The 19,202-nt window shown below is 39.3% G+C and overlaps 1 protein-coding gene across 3 annotated transcripts in view; it reads right to left on the bottom strand.

The window, feature by feature from the left end:
• Window positions 1–19,202, bottom strand: part of cadm2a (cell adhesion molecule 2a) — a 534,075-nt gene that overhangs the window by 145,399 nt on the left and 369,474 nt on the right. For all 3 annotated transcript variants that reach the window (XM_057821958.1, XM_057821960.1, XM_057821959.1), the window contains one exon: window positions 18,445–18,594. In XM_057821958.1, the coding sequence (XP_057677941.1) occupies window positions 18,445–18,594 (150 nt within the window). The remainder of the gene's footprint in view (window positions 1–18,444; window positions 18,595–19,202) is intronic.

Raw genomic sequence — 19,202 nt, 5'->3', positions numbered from 1 at the left:
CTAATGGTATATTAGGATAGCTCTAGCCATACAGGATGAGCATACATGCATAAGCAATGAGCTGGTAGTATAAATTCACTCACTTTCAGGCTATCATGTTTGCACATCCGCTCAACAACCTTTTCCTCCCCTTGCCCTTTCCTCTCATCCCCGCCATCCCATCCGCTGCCTTCATCTCCCCGGGGAACGCATGTATCCGTATAGAACCCTGGCAGGTGTTTGCTCATTCAGCTGACACAGTTTTATAATGAGAAAAGTGCAAATTTCTGAATATACATTCAGCCCGCCGACGTCTGGAAGCGACGACTCTCTTTTTCTTGTCAACAACTCATCAGGGGGACTTGACTCTGTTGGCCATGGACGGCGACGGAATGCATGCGAAAGAGCCGGCGCGGGCGGGAGAGTGATGCAAAAAGAATGTTTATTGAATAATGTAGATTTTCAATCACTGACGTTTCACCGCCCATGTTGCCTTTTCTGAGGCAAGGTGACGTTTTAGCAATGTTAAATCTGGTCAATGTCGGTATAGTAATCGGCCTGAGGAGATTATGTTTTCTTACAGTGACAGTTCATAGAAGTAGGTCAGTTTGAAGTTCAACAATTATTGATACATGAATATAAGCAACTTTCTTTTTTTGCTGTGAATTTTGTGTGTTTATCACTAGTAGACGTCCGTTCACATTCGTTCATTCGCTGCCATCCCTCCCATTTCAAACGGAACGGACGTCTATGGCCGTCAATGGCAGCCAATGAGTTAATTTTGGAGCATTTCAGGTCAATTTCTTGTTGCTTTTCGGTCACTTGCTATTGATTTGGGGGCATTTCTGAGTCACCTCCTGTTGATTTTGGGGGATTTACAGGTCACTTCCTCTTGACTTGGGTTACTGAACAGGAAGGGACTCAAGACTGTCCCCAAATGAATAGGAAGTGACCTGTAAATGTCCTAAAATGAACAGAAGTGCCTTATAAATGCACCCAAAACCAGGAAGACTGGCTGTGAATGCTCTGTTTCAGTTGGGATTGGACGTGTAGCGCCGCCAATGCCAACCAATGAGCTAACACAGACACCGTTGTAGTGGAAGATTTTGGTAGCAACCGCTTGGTATATTGATAAGTTCGATATATCATCAGTATCTCAATTTCAGAGGTTGCGCTAGACTTTTTCGTTGTCTGTCATTTTGACTGACAGTGTCATAAAAATCCAGTCGTAATCTATTTTTACCCGTCACTTAAATTTTAAAATGATAATAATGACATATTCAATAGTATTTAGTTTTCATTCATTTTTAATTAATATTCTGTCCGAACAAGCTTAACAGAGAATCCACACCGTGCCATCACACATCAAGCAGATGAATATGTAACTTTTTCTCCGCAGTGACAAAAACAGCTGACTGGGGCCCCAGTAGGTAGGCTACATATGGAACAATGAAATTAACAGTTCACCTGCTGTGGCCTGAACGCAGTCTCACACCTTCCTCCTGGTGCGCATGGACTTGAATTGCGTGCTCGCTTGTGCAGTCCCTCTTTTTTCACCTCTTTAATCAACACCATCGTCTTTTTGGGGCTTTTTGAAGAAACTTCGGACACTCTGTTGCCTTGACATTTTTCAGAGTAAGGCCAACGACATCATGCATCCAGAGAAAATAGCTAATTAATATGCTCACTCGCCACCCTGTGGTCTGGGGTGTGAATTGCAACCTGTCAAAATGACAGATGGACTTCAATTTTTTCCGTCACTGTTTTAAAAAAACGGTCAACAATGGAAAATATTCGGTTAACGCGACCCCTGCTCAATATATCAGTATTTCAATACACAGCATTGTTACACCGCTACTAAAGATAATAAAGGTACAGTGGTATGAAAAAGTATCTGAACCTTTTGGAATTTCACACATTTCTGCATAAAATCACCATCAAATGTGATGTTGTCAAAATCACACTGATGAAAAAAGAGTGTCTGCTTTAACTAAAACCACCCAAACATTTATAAGTTTTTGTATTTTAATGAGGATCGTATGCAAACAATGACAGAAGAATTGGCAGCAATAACTTCAACCAGACGCTTCCTGCAGCTGCAGATCAGCCTGGCACATCGATCAGGACTAATTTTGGCCCATTCTTCTTGACAAAACTGCTATAGTTCAGTCAGATTCCTGGGATGCCTGGCATGAATCGCTGTCTTTAGGTCATGCCACAGCATCTCAATGGGGTTCAAGTCTGGACTTGGCCACTCCAGAATGTGTATTTTGTTCTTCTGAAACCATTTACTTCTGTGTTTTGGATCATTGTCTTGTTTCAGGATCCATCTTCTTTTTACCTTCAACTGTATGATAGATGGCATCAGGTTTTCCTGCAAAACATCCTGATAAGCTTTTTAATTCATTCCCCCTTATTAAAGGTTGCAAGTTGTCCAGGCCCTGAAGCAGCAACACCCCCCAAATCATGATGCTCCCTCCACCATGCTTCATGGTGGTGATGAGGTGTTGATGTTGGTGAGCTGTTCCATTTTTCCTCCACACGTGATGTTGTGTGCTACTCCCAAACAATTCAACTTTGGTTTCATCAGTACACAAAATATTTTGCCAAAACTTCTGTGGAGTGTCCAAGTGCTTTTTGCGAACATTGAATGACCAACAATGTTTTTTTTTAGACAGCAGTGGCTTCCTCCGTGGAGTCCTCCCATAAACATCATTCTCGGCCATTGTTTTACGTACAGTTAATGTGTGCACAGAGATATTAGACTGTGCCAGTGATTTCTATAAGTCTTGAGCATACAGTTTAGGGTTCCTTTTTACATCTCTGAGTATTCCGCGCTGAACTGTTGGCATCATCTTTGGTGGACGCCCACTCCTTGGGAGAGAAGCAACAGTGGCAAACTCTCTCCATTTGCAGACAACTTTTCTGACTGTCGATTGATGAACATCCAGACTTTTAGAGATGGTTTTGTATCCTTTCCCAGCTTTATACAAACAGATCAGATAATGCTTCTCATCAAGACAATTCTTACCTGGTGTGTTTTAAAGTGGGCAGGGCAGCTTTAAACCACTCATCAGTGATTGGGCACACACCTGACTTAAAATGTTTGGTAAAAATTGTTTTCAAGTCTCCTTAGGCAAAGGGTTCACTTACTCATTTTCCTCCTTCTGTCATTGTTTGCATACTATCCTCGTTAAAATACGAAAACCTATAAATGTTTGAGTGGTTTTAGTTAAAGCAGACACTGTTTTTTCATCTGTGTGATTTTGACAAAGATCAGATCACATTTAATGGTTATTTTATGCAGAAATGTGAGAAATTCCAGAAGGTTCAGATAATTTTTTTATAGCACTGTAGATAGATTTGGACCATCAGCATCTGCACTTTTAAAAAACATTGTTGCTAAAAAAATAATTCTATTTGCCATAAGCACGTCTCTCACATTCATACCAAACAGGCTAAAAAAAAATCCAAATCGTTCATGCTCCCATCCCTCCATTTTCTATACTGTACGGCTTGTCCTCATTAGGAACACGGTGAACTAGTGACTAGCTCGGCTGACTCGAGGCAAAAAGGCAGACTTCATTTTCGAGTCACTCATCAGGCAGGGCACATATAGAGACAGCCAACAGATAACCATTCATAGTGTCTTCACACCATCATTTGGTAGGAACTGAACCCGTAGTCTTCATAGACTTTAGGCCAATGAGCCTCTATACATTGTTAGTTATCTACCGCCTAGATTGGCAACCACTTGGTGTCGGATCAGTACCTGGTCATGTGTGTTCAGTTTTGAAAATCCGGCACCTATGCCAAACATTTTACAGGTACAGGTAGTCCCCGGGTTATGCACGAGTTCCGTTCCTAATCTGGCGAGGTAACCCGAATTTCAGAGTAAATCGGAATTAACCCTTTAAGTACCCTTAAATAAACCCTAAATCTCAAAATAACTATCCAAAAACATGTACTATATGTCATCGTACTGTCCTTACCAAGACGCTGGAGCTAAATCCTAGCTAGACAGTGGGCTAAGATGTAATCTTACCCTGTCTCTCACTCGGCTACGCGACTTCTTCGTGTGCACATGCGCTCTTACTTACGGAAGTACTACCTGCTCTACACTTCCTGCGCCAAAATAAAGGCATGCATCACAAAACAAAGTCAACAATTTAATCAAATGCATATTTTACCAAAGGTTATACAATCATATTAATAAAATAAAGTAAAAAATAAGAGACCGTATTGGCCCGAATAAGACGGCCCTGATTATAAAACGACCCTTTTTTTTCAAAACTCAAGTTTGAAAAAAGACTTTTTGAACACTAAATTAATTTTTATACAGAAAATAATTACAGGACATCCGAAACAAATGATTAGAACAATATGTTTGAGAGAAAAAGCATGTTATTTTGCCTCATTCAAATCTTAATATCTGAAAATTTAAATATGTAAACTTAAGTGCAATCACATTCGTAAATGAATGGCTTCTTGTATTTGAAATGTAAATAAACCAGTCTATTATGATAAAACAACAAAATTGCAATAACTGCATTAACCATCAAAGTGAATCATAACTGTAACTATAGTCTGAAACAAATCTGAATAAGGAAAAACATTGCAACAAAATAATGCAAACTGGTTAAAATTGAGAGTTGCCGAGATCTGTCATGACAGAACATCGCTTCAATGATATCTGGCTCCATCTAGCGTTGTGAATGGGGAGAGTAGCTGAGATCTCTCATGACAGACCATCACTTCAATGATATCTGGCGCCATCTAGCGTCGTGAATGGGTATAATGTCTAGACCGCGAATATAAGACGAGCCCCTGTTTTTCAATCTTATTTCAATGCGAAAAACGCTGTCTTATATTTGGGCCAATACGGTACTATGAGGTACAATAAGGTACTGTTTACGCGAATATAAAAAAAAAAAAAAAAAACGACTGGAGACAAAATGGCGGACAAGACTGTCGTAATGTTCGGACTACCTGTATGTCAAACTCCCAAGTGATACATTAAAACTGTTCAGACCAAAAAGACACTCAGATTCCTGTTCTCTGTGTCTAAGCAACTGAACATGACAGGCAAATAAATCAATACACAAAAAAAGATATTGAAGCATTACTGTAATTTTCACACTAAAAGGTGCACCAGACGATAAGCCGCCACCCATCAAATTTGACACGAAAACGGCATTTGTTCATAAATAAGGCACAGTGGACTATATACAATTGACTATAAAATTGACTATACAATTGACTGCAAAGCTTCATTGCTTCAAGAAGCTTCATTTGGCCATCACTGCTCCCTTGTGGCAGAGAATCAACCTCTGCTGCCACCTGCTGTCAACCCTGTTGTTGTCCAACATGCCTCCTAGCATGCATTGCAGCGCTACAGATGTAAATAATAATCAAAATTCATGTTCTGTGCTACTTATTTTTTCAGTTACTGTTCCAGTTGTTTCATTAATTGCTAGTTATGGTATTTGGTAACACTATTTGATAGTGGTGCCATTATACTGTCATTAGACAATCATAATTATGACATGGCACTGTCATGAGCATTAATAAATGCTTATAACAGATGCTATTCAGTGTTATGCGGCAAATTATTTCACTTTTGAATAGGTGTAAAACATCCTAGTTGGACAAAAATGGAGTTAGGCGGCAAATTATGTCACTGACACTTAATGACATCTGTCATAAGCATTCAGTAATGCCCATGATAGTGTCATGTCATAATTATGACGGTCTTATGACATTCTTATGGCACCATTGTCAAAATAAAGTGGAACGGTAACTGAAGAAATAATTAGCATATAACATGAATTTTTATTGTTATTTACATCTGTAGCGCTGTAATGCATGCTAAGAGGCATGTTGGACACTAACAGCGTTGACTGCAGGTGCCAGCAGAGGTTGACTGCCCCCCCCCCCCCCCCCCCAAGGGAGCAGTGATGTCAAATGAAGCTTCTTATGACAGTATTATGACGCCACTGTAAAATAAAGTTTTACCTATTAATCAAAATAAATCAACAAATAGGCCACACTGGATTATAAACCATAGGGTTCAAAATGAAGGAAAAAAGTAGAGGCTTATAGTCTGAAAATTACGGTAATTTAAATCATTTTGAGTGTTGGCATTCTTTTAAAAGATGTGTAATAGTGTATTATAATATTCTACTTACAATATCATTTTTATATGAGCACATTGTGATTTAAGGTGCATTTAAATTTTGTAGAAAACAAAGACTGAAGTGTCTAACATGCTTCTGAAAGTTCTCCCACAAGAAAATAATAATGTCTGGGTCTAAAGGTACAAGCTAATTATATATTTTTTGCCCTCAGGTATTATTATTTTCACCTTGCAAACCATAAGTAGTTGGATCTCAAACTCCTTTTCACTTTGCATCGCTCAAGAAACTAAAGAGAAGCAGAGCCTTTTTTTAATTGCGATACGAAAACACGCCGGAAGGAAAAAAAAGCTTTTGTGTGAGAAAAGCTGCAGATTATACAATTCTGTATAAAGATGTGCAGACGGGGTGACAGAACGAGAAGACGGTGGCAGGTTGTTGAAGGTCAAAGAAAAAGTTTGCCTGTCTTTCACAGGTTATAACTGTGTCTGAAAGCTCTCATAAAATGCCTCCTTAATTCCTTGCCTTTATCCCACAGAGGCCCACATCCCCTTACCCTTTTCATATTTTTCCTATTCTCCTCATGTTTTATGACCCTTGTCTTGAAGAAAGGGGACTTGTAAAAGATCTTAAGAGATTTACGATTTACAGGCTAGTTTTTTTTTCCAATCAGAGTAAACACCTCAACAATATTTGGACCAATATGAAAGCATGCTTCAAAAAGTTTTCCTTTCCCTTCAAGATTGAGTTTTGAGGGAAACCTTTGCAATCGTTTTGACTTATTAAAAGGAAAAACATATTTTTTTATAGGGCTGTCAAAGTTATCGTGCTAACGGGCGGTAATTAATTTTTTTAATTAATCACGTTAAAATATTTGACGCAATTAACGCACATGCCCCGCTCAAACAGATTAAAATGACAGCACAGTGTCATGTCCACTTGTTACTTGTGTTTTTTTGTCACCCTCTGCTGGCGCTTGGGTGCGACTGATTTTATGGGTTTCAGCACCCATGAGCATTGTGTAATCATTGATGGTGAGCTACTAGTTTATTTTTTGATTGAAAATTTTGCATATGTTATTAAAACGAAAACATTAAGAGGGGTTTTAATATAAAATTTCTATAACTTGTACTAACATTTATCTTTTAAGAACTACAAGTCTTTCTATCCATGGATCGTTTTAACAGAATGTTAATATTGTTAATGTCATCTTGTTGATTTATTGTCATAATAAACAAATACAGTACTTATGGACTATATGTTGAATATATACACTCACCGGCCACTTTATTAGGTACACCTGTCCAACTGTTCGTTAACACTTAATTTCTAATCAGCCAATCACACGGCGGCAACTCAGTGCATTTAGGCATGTAGACATAGTTTAAGACAATCTCCTGCAGTTCAAACCAAGCAGCAGTACCGGGAAGAAAGGTGATTTGAGTGACTTTGAACTTGGCATGGTTGGCAGGGCTGGTCTGAGTATTTCAGAAACTGCTGATCTTGTTGATGCTAGAGGTCAGAGGAAAATGGCCAGACTGGTTCAAGCTGATAGAAAGGCAACAGTGACTCAAATAACCACCCGTTACAACCAAGATAGGCATAAGAGCATCTCTGAACGCACAGTACGTCGAACTTTGAGGCAGATGGGCTACAGCAGCAGAAGACCACGCCGGGTGCCACTCCTTTCAGCTATGAACGGGAAACTGAGGCTACATTTTGCACAAGCTCATCTAAATTGGACAATAGAAGATTGGAAAAACGTTGCCTGGTCTGATGAGTCTCGATTTCTGCTGCGACATTCGGATGGTAGTGTCAGAATTTGGCGTCAACAACATGAAAGCATGGATCCATCCTGCCTTGTATCAATGGTTCAGGCTGGTGGTGGTTATGTAATGGTGTGGGGAATATTTTCTTGGCACTCTTTGGGCCCCTTGGTACCAATTGAGCACCGCCACAGCCTACCTGAGTATTGTTGCTGACCATGTCCATCCCTTTATGACCACAATGTACCCAACTTCTGATGGCTACTTTCAGCAGGATAATGCGCCATGTCATAAAGCTGGAATCATCTCAGACTGGTTTCTTGAACATGACACTGAGTTCACTGGACTCAAATGGCCTCCACAGTCACCAGATCTCAATCCAATAGAGCATCTTTGGGATTTGGTGGAACGGGAGATTCGCATCATGGATGTGCAGCCAACAAATCTGCACCGACTGTGTGATGCCATCATGTCAATATGGACCAAACTCTCTGAGGAACGCTTCCAGCACCTTGTTGAATCTATGCCACGAAGAATTGAGGCAGTTCTGAAGGCAAAAGGAGGTCCAACCTGTTACTAGCATGGTGTACCTAATAAAGTGGCCAGTGAGTGTATATCCGTCTTGTGTCTTATCTTTCCATTCCAACAATCATTTACAGAAAAATATGGCATATTTTATAGATGGTTTGAATTGCGATTAATTACGATTAATTAATTTTTAAAGCTGTAATTAACTCGATTAAAAATTTTTAATCGTTTGACAGCCCTAGTTAAAATATTTGACGTATTTAACGCACATGCCCCGCTTGAACAGATTAAAGTGACAGCACAATGTCATGTCCATTTGTTACTTGTGTTTTTTAGTGTTTTGTCACCCTCTGCTGGCACTTTGGTGCGGCTCATTTTATGGGTTTCAGCACCATGAGCATTCTGTAATTATTGACATCAACAATGGCGAGCTACTAGTACATTTTTTGATTGAAAATTTTGCAAATGTTATTAAAACGAAAACATTAAGAGGGGTTTTAATATAAAATTTCTATAACTTATACTGAAACTTATCTTTTAAGAACTACACGTCTTTCTATCCATGAATCGCTTTAACAGAATGTTACTGTAATAATGTTAATGCCATCTTGTTGATTTATTGTTATAATAAACAAATACAGTACTTATATACAGTATGTTGAATGTATATATCCGTCTTGTGTCTTATCTTTCCATTCCAACAATAATTTACAGAAAAATGGCATATTTTATAGATGGTTTGAATTGCCATTAATTACAATTAATTAATTTTTAAGCTGTGATTAGCTCGATTAAAAATTTTAATCGTTTGACAGCCCTAATTTTTTACTTTATAATTGGCTTTGAAAACTATGGAGCCACTAAAGGGAGATTGACAGATATAAAATATATTTAGGCAATCTGGTGCGCACCAGAAACTATCTGATAAACATTAGTAGGGTGACCAAACGTCCTCCTTTGCCTGGACAAGTCCTCTTATTACGTGCTCTCCAGAGCGTCCGGCCAGGTTTCATAAATTCATGCAAATGTCCGTTTTTTATGATTTTTCACGGGACCGATTTGAAGGGGATCCCTCCGGCCGCTAGGGGGCAGCGCCTGCCCGCGTTGACGTGTTCTTGACCAAATACTTATTTTCCATCATAATTTGCAAATAAATTCTTTAAAAATCAGACAAAAAGATATTCTGGATTTTTTTTTCTCTCATTCTGTCTCTCATCGTTGAGGTACACCGATGAAGAAAATTACAGGCCTCTATCATCTTTTTAAGTGGGAGAACTGGTGCAATTGGTGGCTGACTAAATACTTTTTTGCCCCACTGTATATGTTTTTTTCCTTTTCATTGCGCATTTTTTGGCTGGTGCGACTTATACTCAGGTGCGACGTATAGCCCGAAAAACACGGTACTGACAAAAAAGTGAATAGAGTTTTGAAGAATTAAACTATTGTTAGCAGAGTACATTTAAGTGTCCAGCAAGTGCTTGTCTGAGTAAGTTCCGCTCTATTAATTATCAACACAAAGGTAATTTAACATTGCTTTGAAGGCTGGTCAATCCAAATTACAAGCAGTGTATCAAGGGGGCAGGCACTTCAAATTGAAAAAAAGCAATTAAACATTTTCCAAATGAAAGAAATGTGAGCATAAATGACATACTAAATATACAGTAGAGTCTTAATGTTCAGGACTCACTCCTACACAATACTTGCAAATAGTTCCTGGAAAAGTAATTATGCCTTGGTTTTCTATGCTATGGAGCAATGAAGATATTGTAATTATAGATCATACAAAAATGTCGCCTTCCACGAACTTAAGCTATTATCAAGTCCTGAGTTTCACGAAACCAAAAGGGCAATTTGTAAAAGGATATTGGCCTCTTTTGAGTGGTATAAAAGAGAGAATCCCTCTTGCCCAGCGCTCATCTGTCTCTTGCTGCCGAGGCGCAGATTAAGTCCCTCAGTGGTGTCGTGATGGGGAGGACAAAGTGCCTACTTTTGTGCCAATGACTTATTTGAAATTCAAACAACCCTTTGCAGTCGTCGGAGCGTTCAGCAAGGACGAGTGACAAGAGGAGTCTCTTGCATCCGTCTGAGTGTCTTGGAGGTGAACGAACGTCAGCTGTGACATTAAAAGCCACGGCGGCGGCGACCGCGAAAGCTCACAGGATTCGTGGAGGCGTCCGTAGCGAGAAAGCAAAATATAGCTTTCATGGAAGAACGATGTGACAATCTTTGTGCACTGAAGTAGATTTGTTAAATAAAACCCAACTGCAATTCTTTGAGTTCAAGGTCACTTTAAATTGTCGACTTCTAATCTCTATTTTCCCAGAATGTGATTCCCGCTGATTACCTTGTTGCTTCGTTTGAAGAAAAAAAAAAGCATCCTTAGAGTGCTTTTTTTTAAAAAAACTGTTTTTCTGAATGTTTGTTAGTTAGCAGGATTGTGAAAAGAAAACGGTTAGCTGTTTTTCATAGGCTCTTGGTGTTCATGAGGCACAAGAACTGTAATTTGGGGAATTTTGCTTTGAAAATGGCTGTCAGCGAATGTGTAAAATAGGGGTGTGACTAGAGGCGTGCAAAAAGATTCGAGAACGATTCACAAACATCCAAATTCCGATTATTGAATTATACCAGGTAAAGCGGAAATAAAACACAGTCAGCGCGGTCTTCGGGACGCAATGAGGAACGGACCGAGAGTAAATATCATGTGCAGCTAATGCCGCTAGGTAAAAACAAAACCACAATACCTGACTGCGGCCGTCAGGCGCTACAAACAGCGCCCAGTTGCTAGTTGCTACAAACATACATGAATAGGTTTACTATCCTCTTTCCCTCACTATCCACTCGCTCTCGCTATATGATTGGCCGAAGAGTCGAAATGCTCTCCCGTGAAGTGCCTGTTTAAAAATGTTCCCGTTGTTACTTCTTGCGTTCCCTTAAAAGTGCCCATTTAAAAAGGAAAAGCGATGGATGATACTACAAACAGAGCGTATTATTAACAAATGTTAAAAATTTATAATCATATAGCGAGAATAAGGAACGTCACTGACAAGCGCAGGCCCCCGCGAGTAGATAGTGAGGAGAATAGGATTAGGGTTGGGCATCGTTTGAAATTGAACGATTCCGGTTCCGATTCCGGTCCGATTCTTACAAGAGGCAGGGTCAAAAAAAAAAAAAAAAAAAAAAAAAAAGAGTCTGGGTCAAAAAATTTATAGTTTAAAAATTTATTAGATTATATTAATGTCTTAACTTCGATTTTTTTTTATTACTGTTTATGGATTTAAAATGTATTATTATTATTATTATTTTATTATTATTTAGTATTACTACAATTAATATGAAATTTTTGAATAATATGAACTTCTCACAGGGCTATTTTTAACTTGGATATAAATCTGTCTTTGAACTTGAATGCGATGAAGGAGTGCACTTTCACAAAGCTAAATTTTGCCATCTAGTGTATTTGTTGAGCTTTCATTAAATAATACTGCAGCCATTTAACTTCTGCCCAAATGCATGATGGGAAGTGCAACCATGACTGTGTGTAGGGGCACCAATTGATATATCTTTTCTGCGTTGGGAAAGAACATAGGGTGTTAAGAAAATGATCAAATACTATCTTTCTTCCCCACATTGCCTCCCACGTTATTTTTAATTGCTGAGAGAGGTATTGTAAGGGTTTAGCCACATAAAAAATGGCTTAAAGGCTGTCAAAATTCTCTCTACTCATTATACGCTGCCTTTTAGCGCTATCTATAGGTAAAACGGTGTCTTTACAGATTGAACGCAACAATGCGTGAGTGGGTCGTGCAGTGCATGCGTTAATTATTTAACGTGATAACTTAAAAAAAATTAATTACCGCTGTTAACGCAATAAATTGGACAGCCCTACTTTAAGCCAAAACTACTCTGGATGAGTGAAAGACATTTTGTCTGTAAAGATAAACACAATTAGAAAACGATTTAAATTAAAAAAAAAAAAATATATATATATATATATATATATATATATTAAAAAAAGGCATGTCCGATATTTTTTTGCTGATTCCGATACTTTGAAAATGACACGATCGAGATGCCGATCGATCGGGACGTCTTTAGTAAGCACCAATAATATCTCGTTAAAGTCACGGCATTTGTAATTTTCACGCCTCCAGATAGGGTTTTGCTGTTTAAAGAAATTTTTTTAAATGCCCTCCTGCTCAAAATTTTTCTTCCCCCATAAAATTGAGATTTTAAGCCTTCCAATGATGTATCACACATGCATATCAGACAAGTTTGAAATTTGGCCAAATTAGAAGTCTCAGAGCGGAACTTCAAGTCACCTGAGTGTTTTCTGCCAAATATTGAATACCCTAATTTTCGGACTATAAAGCCGCTACTTTTCTCCCTCATTTTGAATCCTGCGGCTTATAGTCCAGTGCGGCTTATTTGATGATTTATTTGGGTTTATAGGTAAAACTTTTTTTGAGAGCGGGATCATAAGACTGTCATGACAACGTCATAATTATGACATGACACTATCATGGGCATTACTGAATGCTTATGACGGATGTCAATATGTGTCATGTGGCATAATATGTCACTAACTCCATTTATGTCTAGCTCAGATCTTTTACGTCCATTCAAAAGTGAGATAATTTGCTGGATGACACTAACCGACATCTATTATAAGCATTCAATAATGCTTATGACAGTGTCATGTAATATTTATAACAGTATTATGGCACCACTATCCCAAAAAATGTTATTAAATACAATAGCTAGCAATTAATGAAACAACTGGAACAGTAACTGAAGAAATAATTAGCACAGAACATGAATTTTGATTGTTATTTACATCTGTAGTGCCGCAATGCATGCTAGGAGGAATGTTGGATGACAACAGTGTTGACAGCAGGTGGCAGCACAGGTTGACTGTCTCCCCCAAGGGAGCAGTGATGGCCAAATGAAGATTTTTTTAAACAATAAGGCATTGCAGCCAATTGGTTCAAAGCTTCATGGTGGTTCATTTGGTTTCATGACAGTCTTATAATGCCTTTGTCAAATGAAGTGTTAACAGTTAATATCTTTTGGTGGAAATATCCCATAATAAAATGAGGACAACTGCGGCTTATAGTCCAGTGCGGCTTATCTATGAACAATTGCCGTTTTCATGTCAAATTTGGTGGCTGGCGGCTTATAGTCAGGTGCGCCTCATAGTCCAGAAATTACGGTAATCAAAGTTCACTGTTAGTTCATTTTTACTTTGCACAGTTCACTATTTAGTTCATTTTTACTTTGCCATTTACCGTAGCGCCTTGTCAGGAAGCAGACATTGAGTGCTATTAAGTCTGCTAAAAAAAAAAGTCTGTAAAAAATGGATTTATATTTCTGATGAAGTCTTCTAAAGACAGTTGCTTCCGGTGTATCTTTATGAAAATATGATAGTCACCGATGCTATCAGAAGTCCTAAAATCACGATGAAAATACAAATATAATGAGAGTGTCACGCTTGTTGTCACAGGGGAAAAAAAATATAGTAACTAAGAAAACTATATACAAAAAGCCACAGCGGGGTTGAGTATTTGAGCAAAAGTATGCCTGCTCCTAATCCTCGTCTTCCTCCCAGCAGGCAGAAGCAACATTAATCTGCAAGCAACTGTGCTCACAGCCGTTTGCAGCTCAGACATCTTCTTACACTGCCAGCGGCACTTTGGAAACACTCAGCATCTCAGCGCGCCCATCAGCGTGTGCATGTGAAACGCCATGTCGGGCAAGACACATCACCCCCCCCCCCTCGCCAAGCACACACAAACACACATGAGGCAACCCACCCCCCAAAAAAATACCGCAATGCAATTGCGGGGTCTCAGTAGTAGCTCTACTGATAATAGGCGAGTCCTCGGGTGCTTTTTCCATTTCCAATCTGGCACAGCTCTGCATTGAAAATGCCACAGAATACACCCCTGAGCTCAACCCCCCCAGTGTGATATGGAATAACCCGCAGAGCGCATCAACTGTTGAATTTGATGCTTTTTTACGGCGGCTCTGACGGAAGCGGTCGGAAATTCGCTCATGTATGCGGCCGCTCAGACGTACGCGCGAACAAGAAAAGTGAGCCAGTGGGCAGAGAGACGGGGATAATGGAAGAAGTGTAAATCCCACACGTGCTTAATCCGGACACTTACAAGAGAGTGTGATTCATACTCTATTACACTCCACTAATGGTGCCGAGAGACACCGCGGCGCACAATCAGTCAGCAGACTTGAACCCGCAAAATAACATCCGTGAATCCTCTTCACGGGGATTTAAACTGAAGAGAGAGCAAAAGGTCAAAATAAAGCTTTTGTACTTATTAGCGATTAGAACAATGGCAGCTTCCGGCCACGCCCATGTCACCAGCAACGACATGTAGCTGAAAACCTTGGGTTTTCTGCTAAGAAATTTGAGGTTTTGAAGGGCAAACTGTGAGAAAGGTCGGACACTGATTAAATAGTGTGTACAATACGATACGATTTGCGATACAAAGCTCACGATAACGATGATCTGACGATATGGCGATACAAGGATTATCGATACATTGGTCAGAAAATCATTCTTGGATATTCTACAAACAACTAATAAACAGAAAAACAAGCTTCTGCTGTGAATTGGAATGAGTTTATCATTAGTAGACGTCCAATCCATTTGAACTGGGAGGGTGGCAGCGAATGAACGTTCGTTCATTCGCTGCCATCCCTCCCACTTCAAACGGATTGAACGTCTATGGCCAGTAGTGGCAGCCTATGCCAGGCAATGAGGTAATTTTGGGCCACCACGATATCCTACTGGATAAACCAGACATACTTGGAATTCGAGGCGTCGTTCTAAATTGGGTACGTAGCTACCTGGATAACCGGTCGCAATATGTAACAATTGATGGGTGCAAATCAACTAGACGTCAAGTCACATGCGGCGTGCCCCAAGGCTCCGTCCTGGGACCGAAACTATTCATCCTATACATAAAAGACTTATACAAAGCATCTGAACAACTAAAAATTGTACTTTTTGCAGACGACAGCAACATCTTTTGTTCAGGAAAGGACCTGAAAAGTCTCTCTAAGCAAATAAACGCAGAACGAGCAAAATTGCAAGAATGGTTCGACGCAAATCAATTATCCCTAAATCTCGGGAAAAACTAAATACATGCTATTTGGCAGAAAAGGCCTTAACGTGCACTTAAACATACAAATAAACAATGTTATGATACAATGTTCTGATTGTGTTTTTTGGTGCTTTGTCGCCCTCTGCTGGCACGTTGGTGCGACTGATTTTATGGGTTTCAGCACCATGAGCGTTCTGTGATTATTGACATCATCAATAGCGAGCTACTAGTTTATTTTTTGATTGAAAATTTTGCAAATGTTATTAAAATGAAAACATTAAGAGGGGTTTTAATATAAAATTTTTATAACTTGTACTAACATTTATCTTTTAAGAACTACAAGTCTTGCTATCCATGGATCGCTTTAACAGAATGTTGATGTTAATGCCATCTTGTTGATTTATTGTTATAATAAACAAATACAGTACTTATATACAGTATGTTGAATGCATATATCTGTCTTGTGTCTTGTCTTTCCATTCCAACAATAATTTACAGAAAAATATGGCCTATTTTAGAGATGGTTTGAATTGCGATTAATTAATTTTTAAGCTGTGATTAACTCGATTAAAATTTTTAATCGTTTGACAGCCCTATCTGGTTTCGAATGAACGAACATTCCCAGTCTAAATGGATTGGGAGTCGAGCACCGCCCATGCAGCCTTAGAGTTAACCTAGACACTATTATGGTGGGAGATTTTGGTAGCAACTTGTGGGTTCATTGACATTGGCACCTTTTCAAAACGATATCTCGATTCTTGGCAGGAGCATATCGATAACTTTTTGGGATACAAAGTATCACGGTATATCACCATTTCGATATTTTGTCTCACACCTAGTGTGTACCTACTTCGGTAAGCGAATGTATTTAAAAAACACACTGACAGTGCACCACATCTGATGTTGCGGTGTAATGTGATGCTGCGAGTACATCATCAGATGGAAGCTTTAGACGAACACTTACAAATGTTTTGTGGGTTATGTGGGTTACACAAGGGCGTAGGTTTGCATAGGGACGGAAGGGACATAACACAACCAAATTTTCAGGATGCTAAAATTGCCCCCAGCAACATTCAAGCAACCTATCGTGGTATGAAAAACTATCTGAACCTTTCGGAATTTCGCACATTTCTGCATAAATTCAACATCAAATGTGATCTGATTTTTGTCAAAATCACACAGATGAAAAAACAGTGTCTGCTTTAACTAAATACACCCAAACACTTATAGGTTTTTGGCTTTTAATAAGGATAGCATGCAAACAATGACAGAAGCGGGGAAAATAAGTAAGTCAACCTTCCCCCTAAGGAGACTTAAAGAGCAATTGAAACCAATGTTTACCAAACAATTTAAGTCAGGTGTGTGCCCAATCACTGATGAGTGGTTTAAAGCTGCCCTGCCCACTATAAAACACACACCTGGTAAAAATTGTCTTGATGAGAAGCACTGTCTAATGTGCATTATGGCTCGGTCAAAAGAGCTGTCTGATGACCTGCGATCAAGGATTGTTGATTCATATAAAGCTGGGAAAGAATACAAAACCATCTCTAAAAGTCTGGATGTTCATCAATCGACAGTCAGAGAAGTTGTCTACAAATGGAGAGAGTTTGGCACTGTTGCTTCTCTCCCAAGGAGTGTCCGTCCACCAAAGATGACGCCAAGAGTTCAGCGCAGAATACTCAGGGAGGTGAAGAGGAACCCTATCGTGTGTACAGAAATCACTGGCACAGTCCAATACGTATATGCACACATTAGCTATATGTAAAACAATGTCCAAGAATGGTGTTCATGGGAGGACTCCACGGAGGAAGCCATTGCTGTCTAAAAAAACATTGTCGCAATTTTAATGTTTGCAAAAAGGCACTTTGACACTCCACAGAGGTTTTGGGAAATATTTTGTGGACCGATGAAACCAAAGTTGAATTGTTTGGGAGTAACACACAACGTCATGTGTGGAGGAAAACGGAACAGCTCACCAACGTCAACACCTCATCCCCACTGTGAAGCATGGTGGAGGGAGCATCATGATTTGGGGCTGTTATGCTATTTCAGGGCCTGGAAAACTTGCAATCATTGATGGAAGAATGAATTCAAATGTTTATCAGGATGTTTTGAAGGAAAACTTGAGGCAGTCTGTCACACAGTTGAAGCCAAAAAGGTAATGGAAGCTGCAACAAGACAATGATTCAAAACAAAGAAGTAAATCAACTTCAGAGTAGTTTCAGAAGAACAAAATGGCCAAGTCAAAGTCCAGACTTGAACCTCATTGAGATGCTGTGACATGACCTAAAGACAGCGATTCATGCCAGACATCCCAGGAATCTGACTGAAGTACAGCGGTTTTGTAGAGAAGAATGGGCCAAGATTAATCCTCATCGATGTGCCAGACTGATCTGCAGCTACAGGAAGTGTCTGGTTGAAGTTATTGCTGCCAAAGAAGGGGCCACAAAATATTATATGTGATGGTTTATTACTTCTTTTCCTCCTTCTGTCATTGTTTGAATACTATCCTCATTAAAATATGAAAACCTATAAATGGGTGGTTTTAGTTAAAACAGACACAGTTTTTTCATCTGTGTGATTTTGAAAAAGACCAAATCACATTTGATGGTGATTTTATGCAGAAATGTGAGAAGTTCCGATACTTTTTCATACCACTGTACATAAACAGTAATACACATTTCTTCAGTGTTGTTCTTTATTTCCAAATATGTGAGAGTTGTACTCACTTCTAAATCACACACTATCAATATTTTAAAGCCATTATGATGAAGGAAAGCGAATAAAAGATTTAAAAGAAACAGATTACTGGTGTGCTTCGTAACCAAATTGAAGTTACTTCATTGTATTTGTTAATGTTGGTCGAAGATACAAACACTCCCCTCCCATATGGATTGTTGATTCGAATCAACTCACCCTTCTTGTCGCCGAAGAAGAGAGTTTGCTGTGCCGGGTTCGACCACTGGAGGGAGGTGTTGTCGTTGTACTCCACGCGACATGTCATGTTGGCCGTCCCGCCCTCTGTCACGGTGACATTCTGAACCAGGGGATGCTGACCGCTGATGCCTGCAACACAGAGACGAGAGCACATATGACACTTCATTCATTAATCACTGAGTCACATTATTCGAACAGACTACTGAGGTCGCCGGTTTGAAGAACATAAACAAATAATCATTTTGGCACGTAATGAATTGGTCAAGGGCTGCATTTAGAGTGAAGTGGCAACCCTGAAACCTTGCTAGATGGTGAAAAACAAATTAAAATCCCGCTCTCAGAGGACCTGTGAGCATGTGTGGGTGTTGCTATGACAAAAACACCAAAATGCGAGACAAGTCTGCTTTTAAATGTTACACTAGAATTGCAAAGTCAAGCTTTCAGCACCACGGAGAGCTCTGTGAGTATTCAGCACAACAGACAGTTACAGCTTGACTGCACATAAGACGCTTTATGTCCATGTATCTATTTTCGATACTGCTTCCTTATATATATATATCACAGTTCCCTATAGCATTAAAAGTTATTGATATGCGCTCAACTGTTTTGTTTTCGTCAACAATGACTATAACGAAAATATTTCGTCGACGAACATTTTTTCATGACAATGATGAGACGATAACGAGCTAAAAACGCGTCTTGGGAGACTGAAACATAACGTCACAAATGCCAGTTTT

The sequence above is a fragment of the Corythoichthys intestinalis genome, chromosome 18, assembly GCF_030265065.1.
Source record: "Corythoichthys intestinalis isolate RoL2023-P3 chromosome 18, ASM3026506v1, whole genome shotgun sequence".
Lineage (NCBI taxonomy): Eukaryota > Metazoa > Chordata > Actinopteri > Syngnathiformes > Syngnathidae > Corythoichthys > Corythoichthys intestinalis.
The sequence above is the reverse complement of the archived record's forward strand: the minus strand, read 5'-3'. Positions and strand labels throughout refer to the sequence as shown.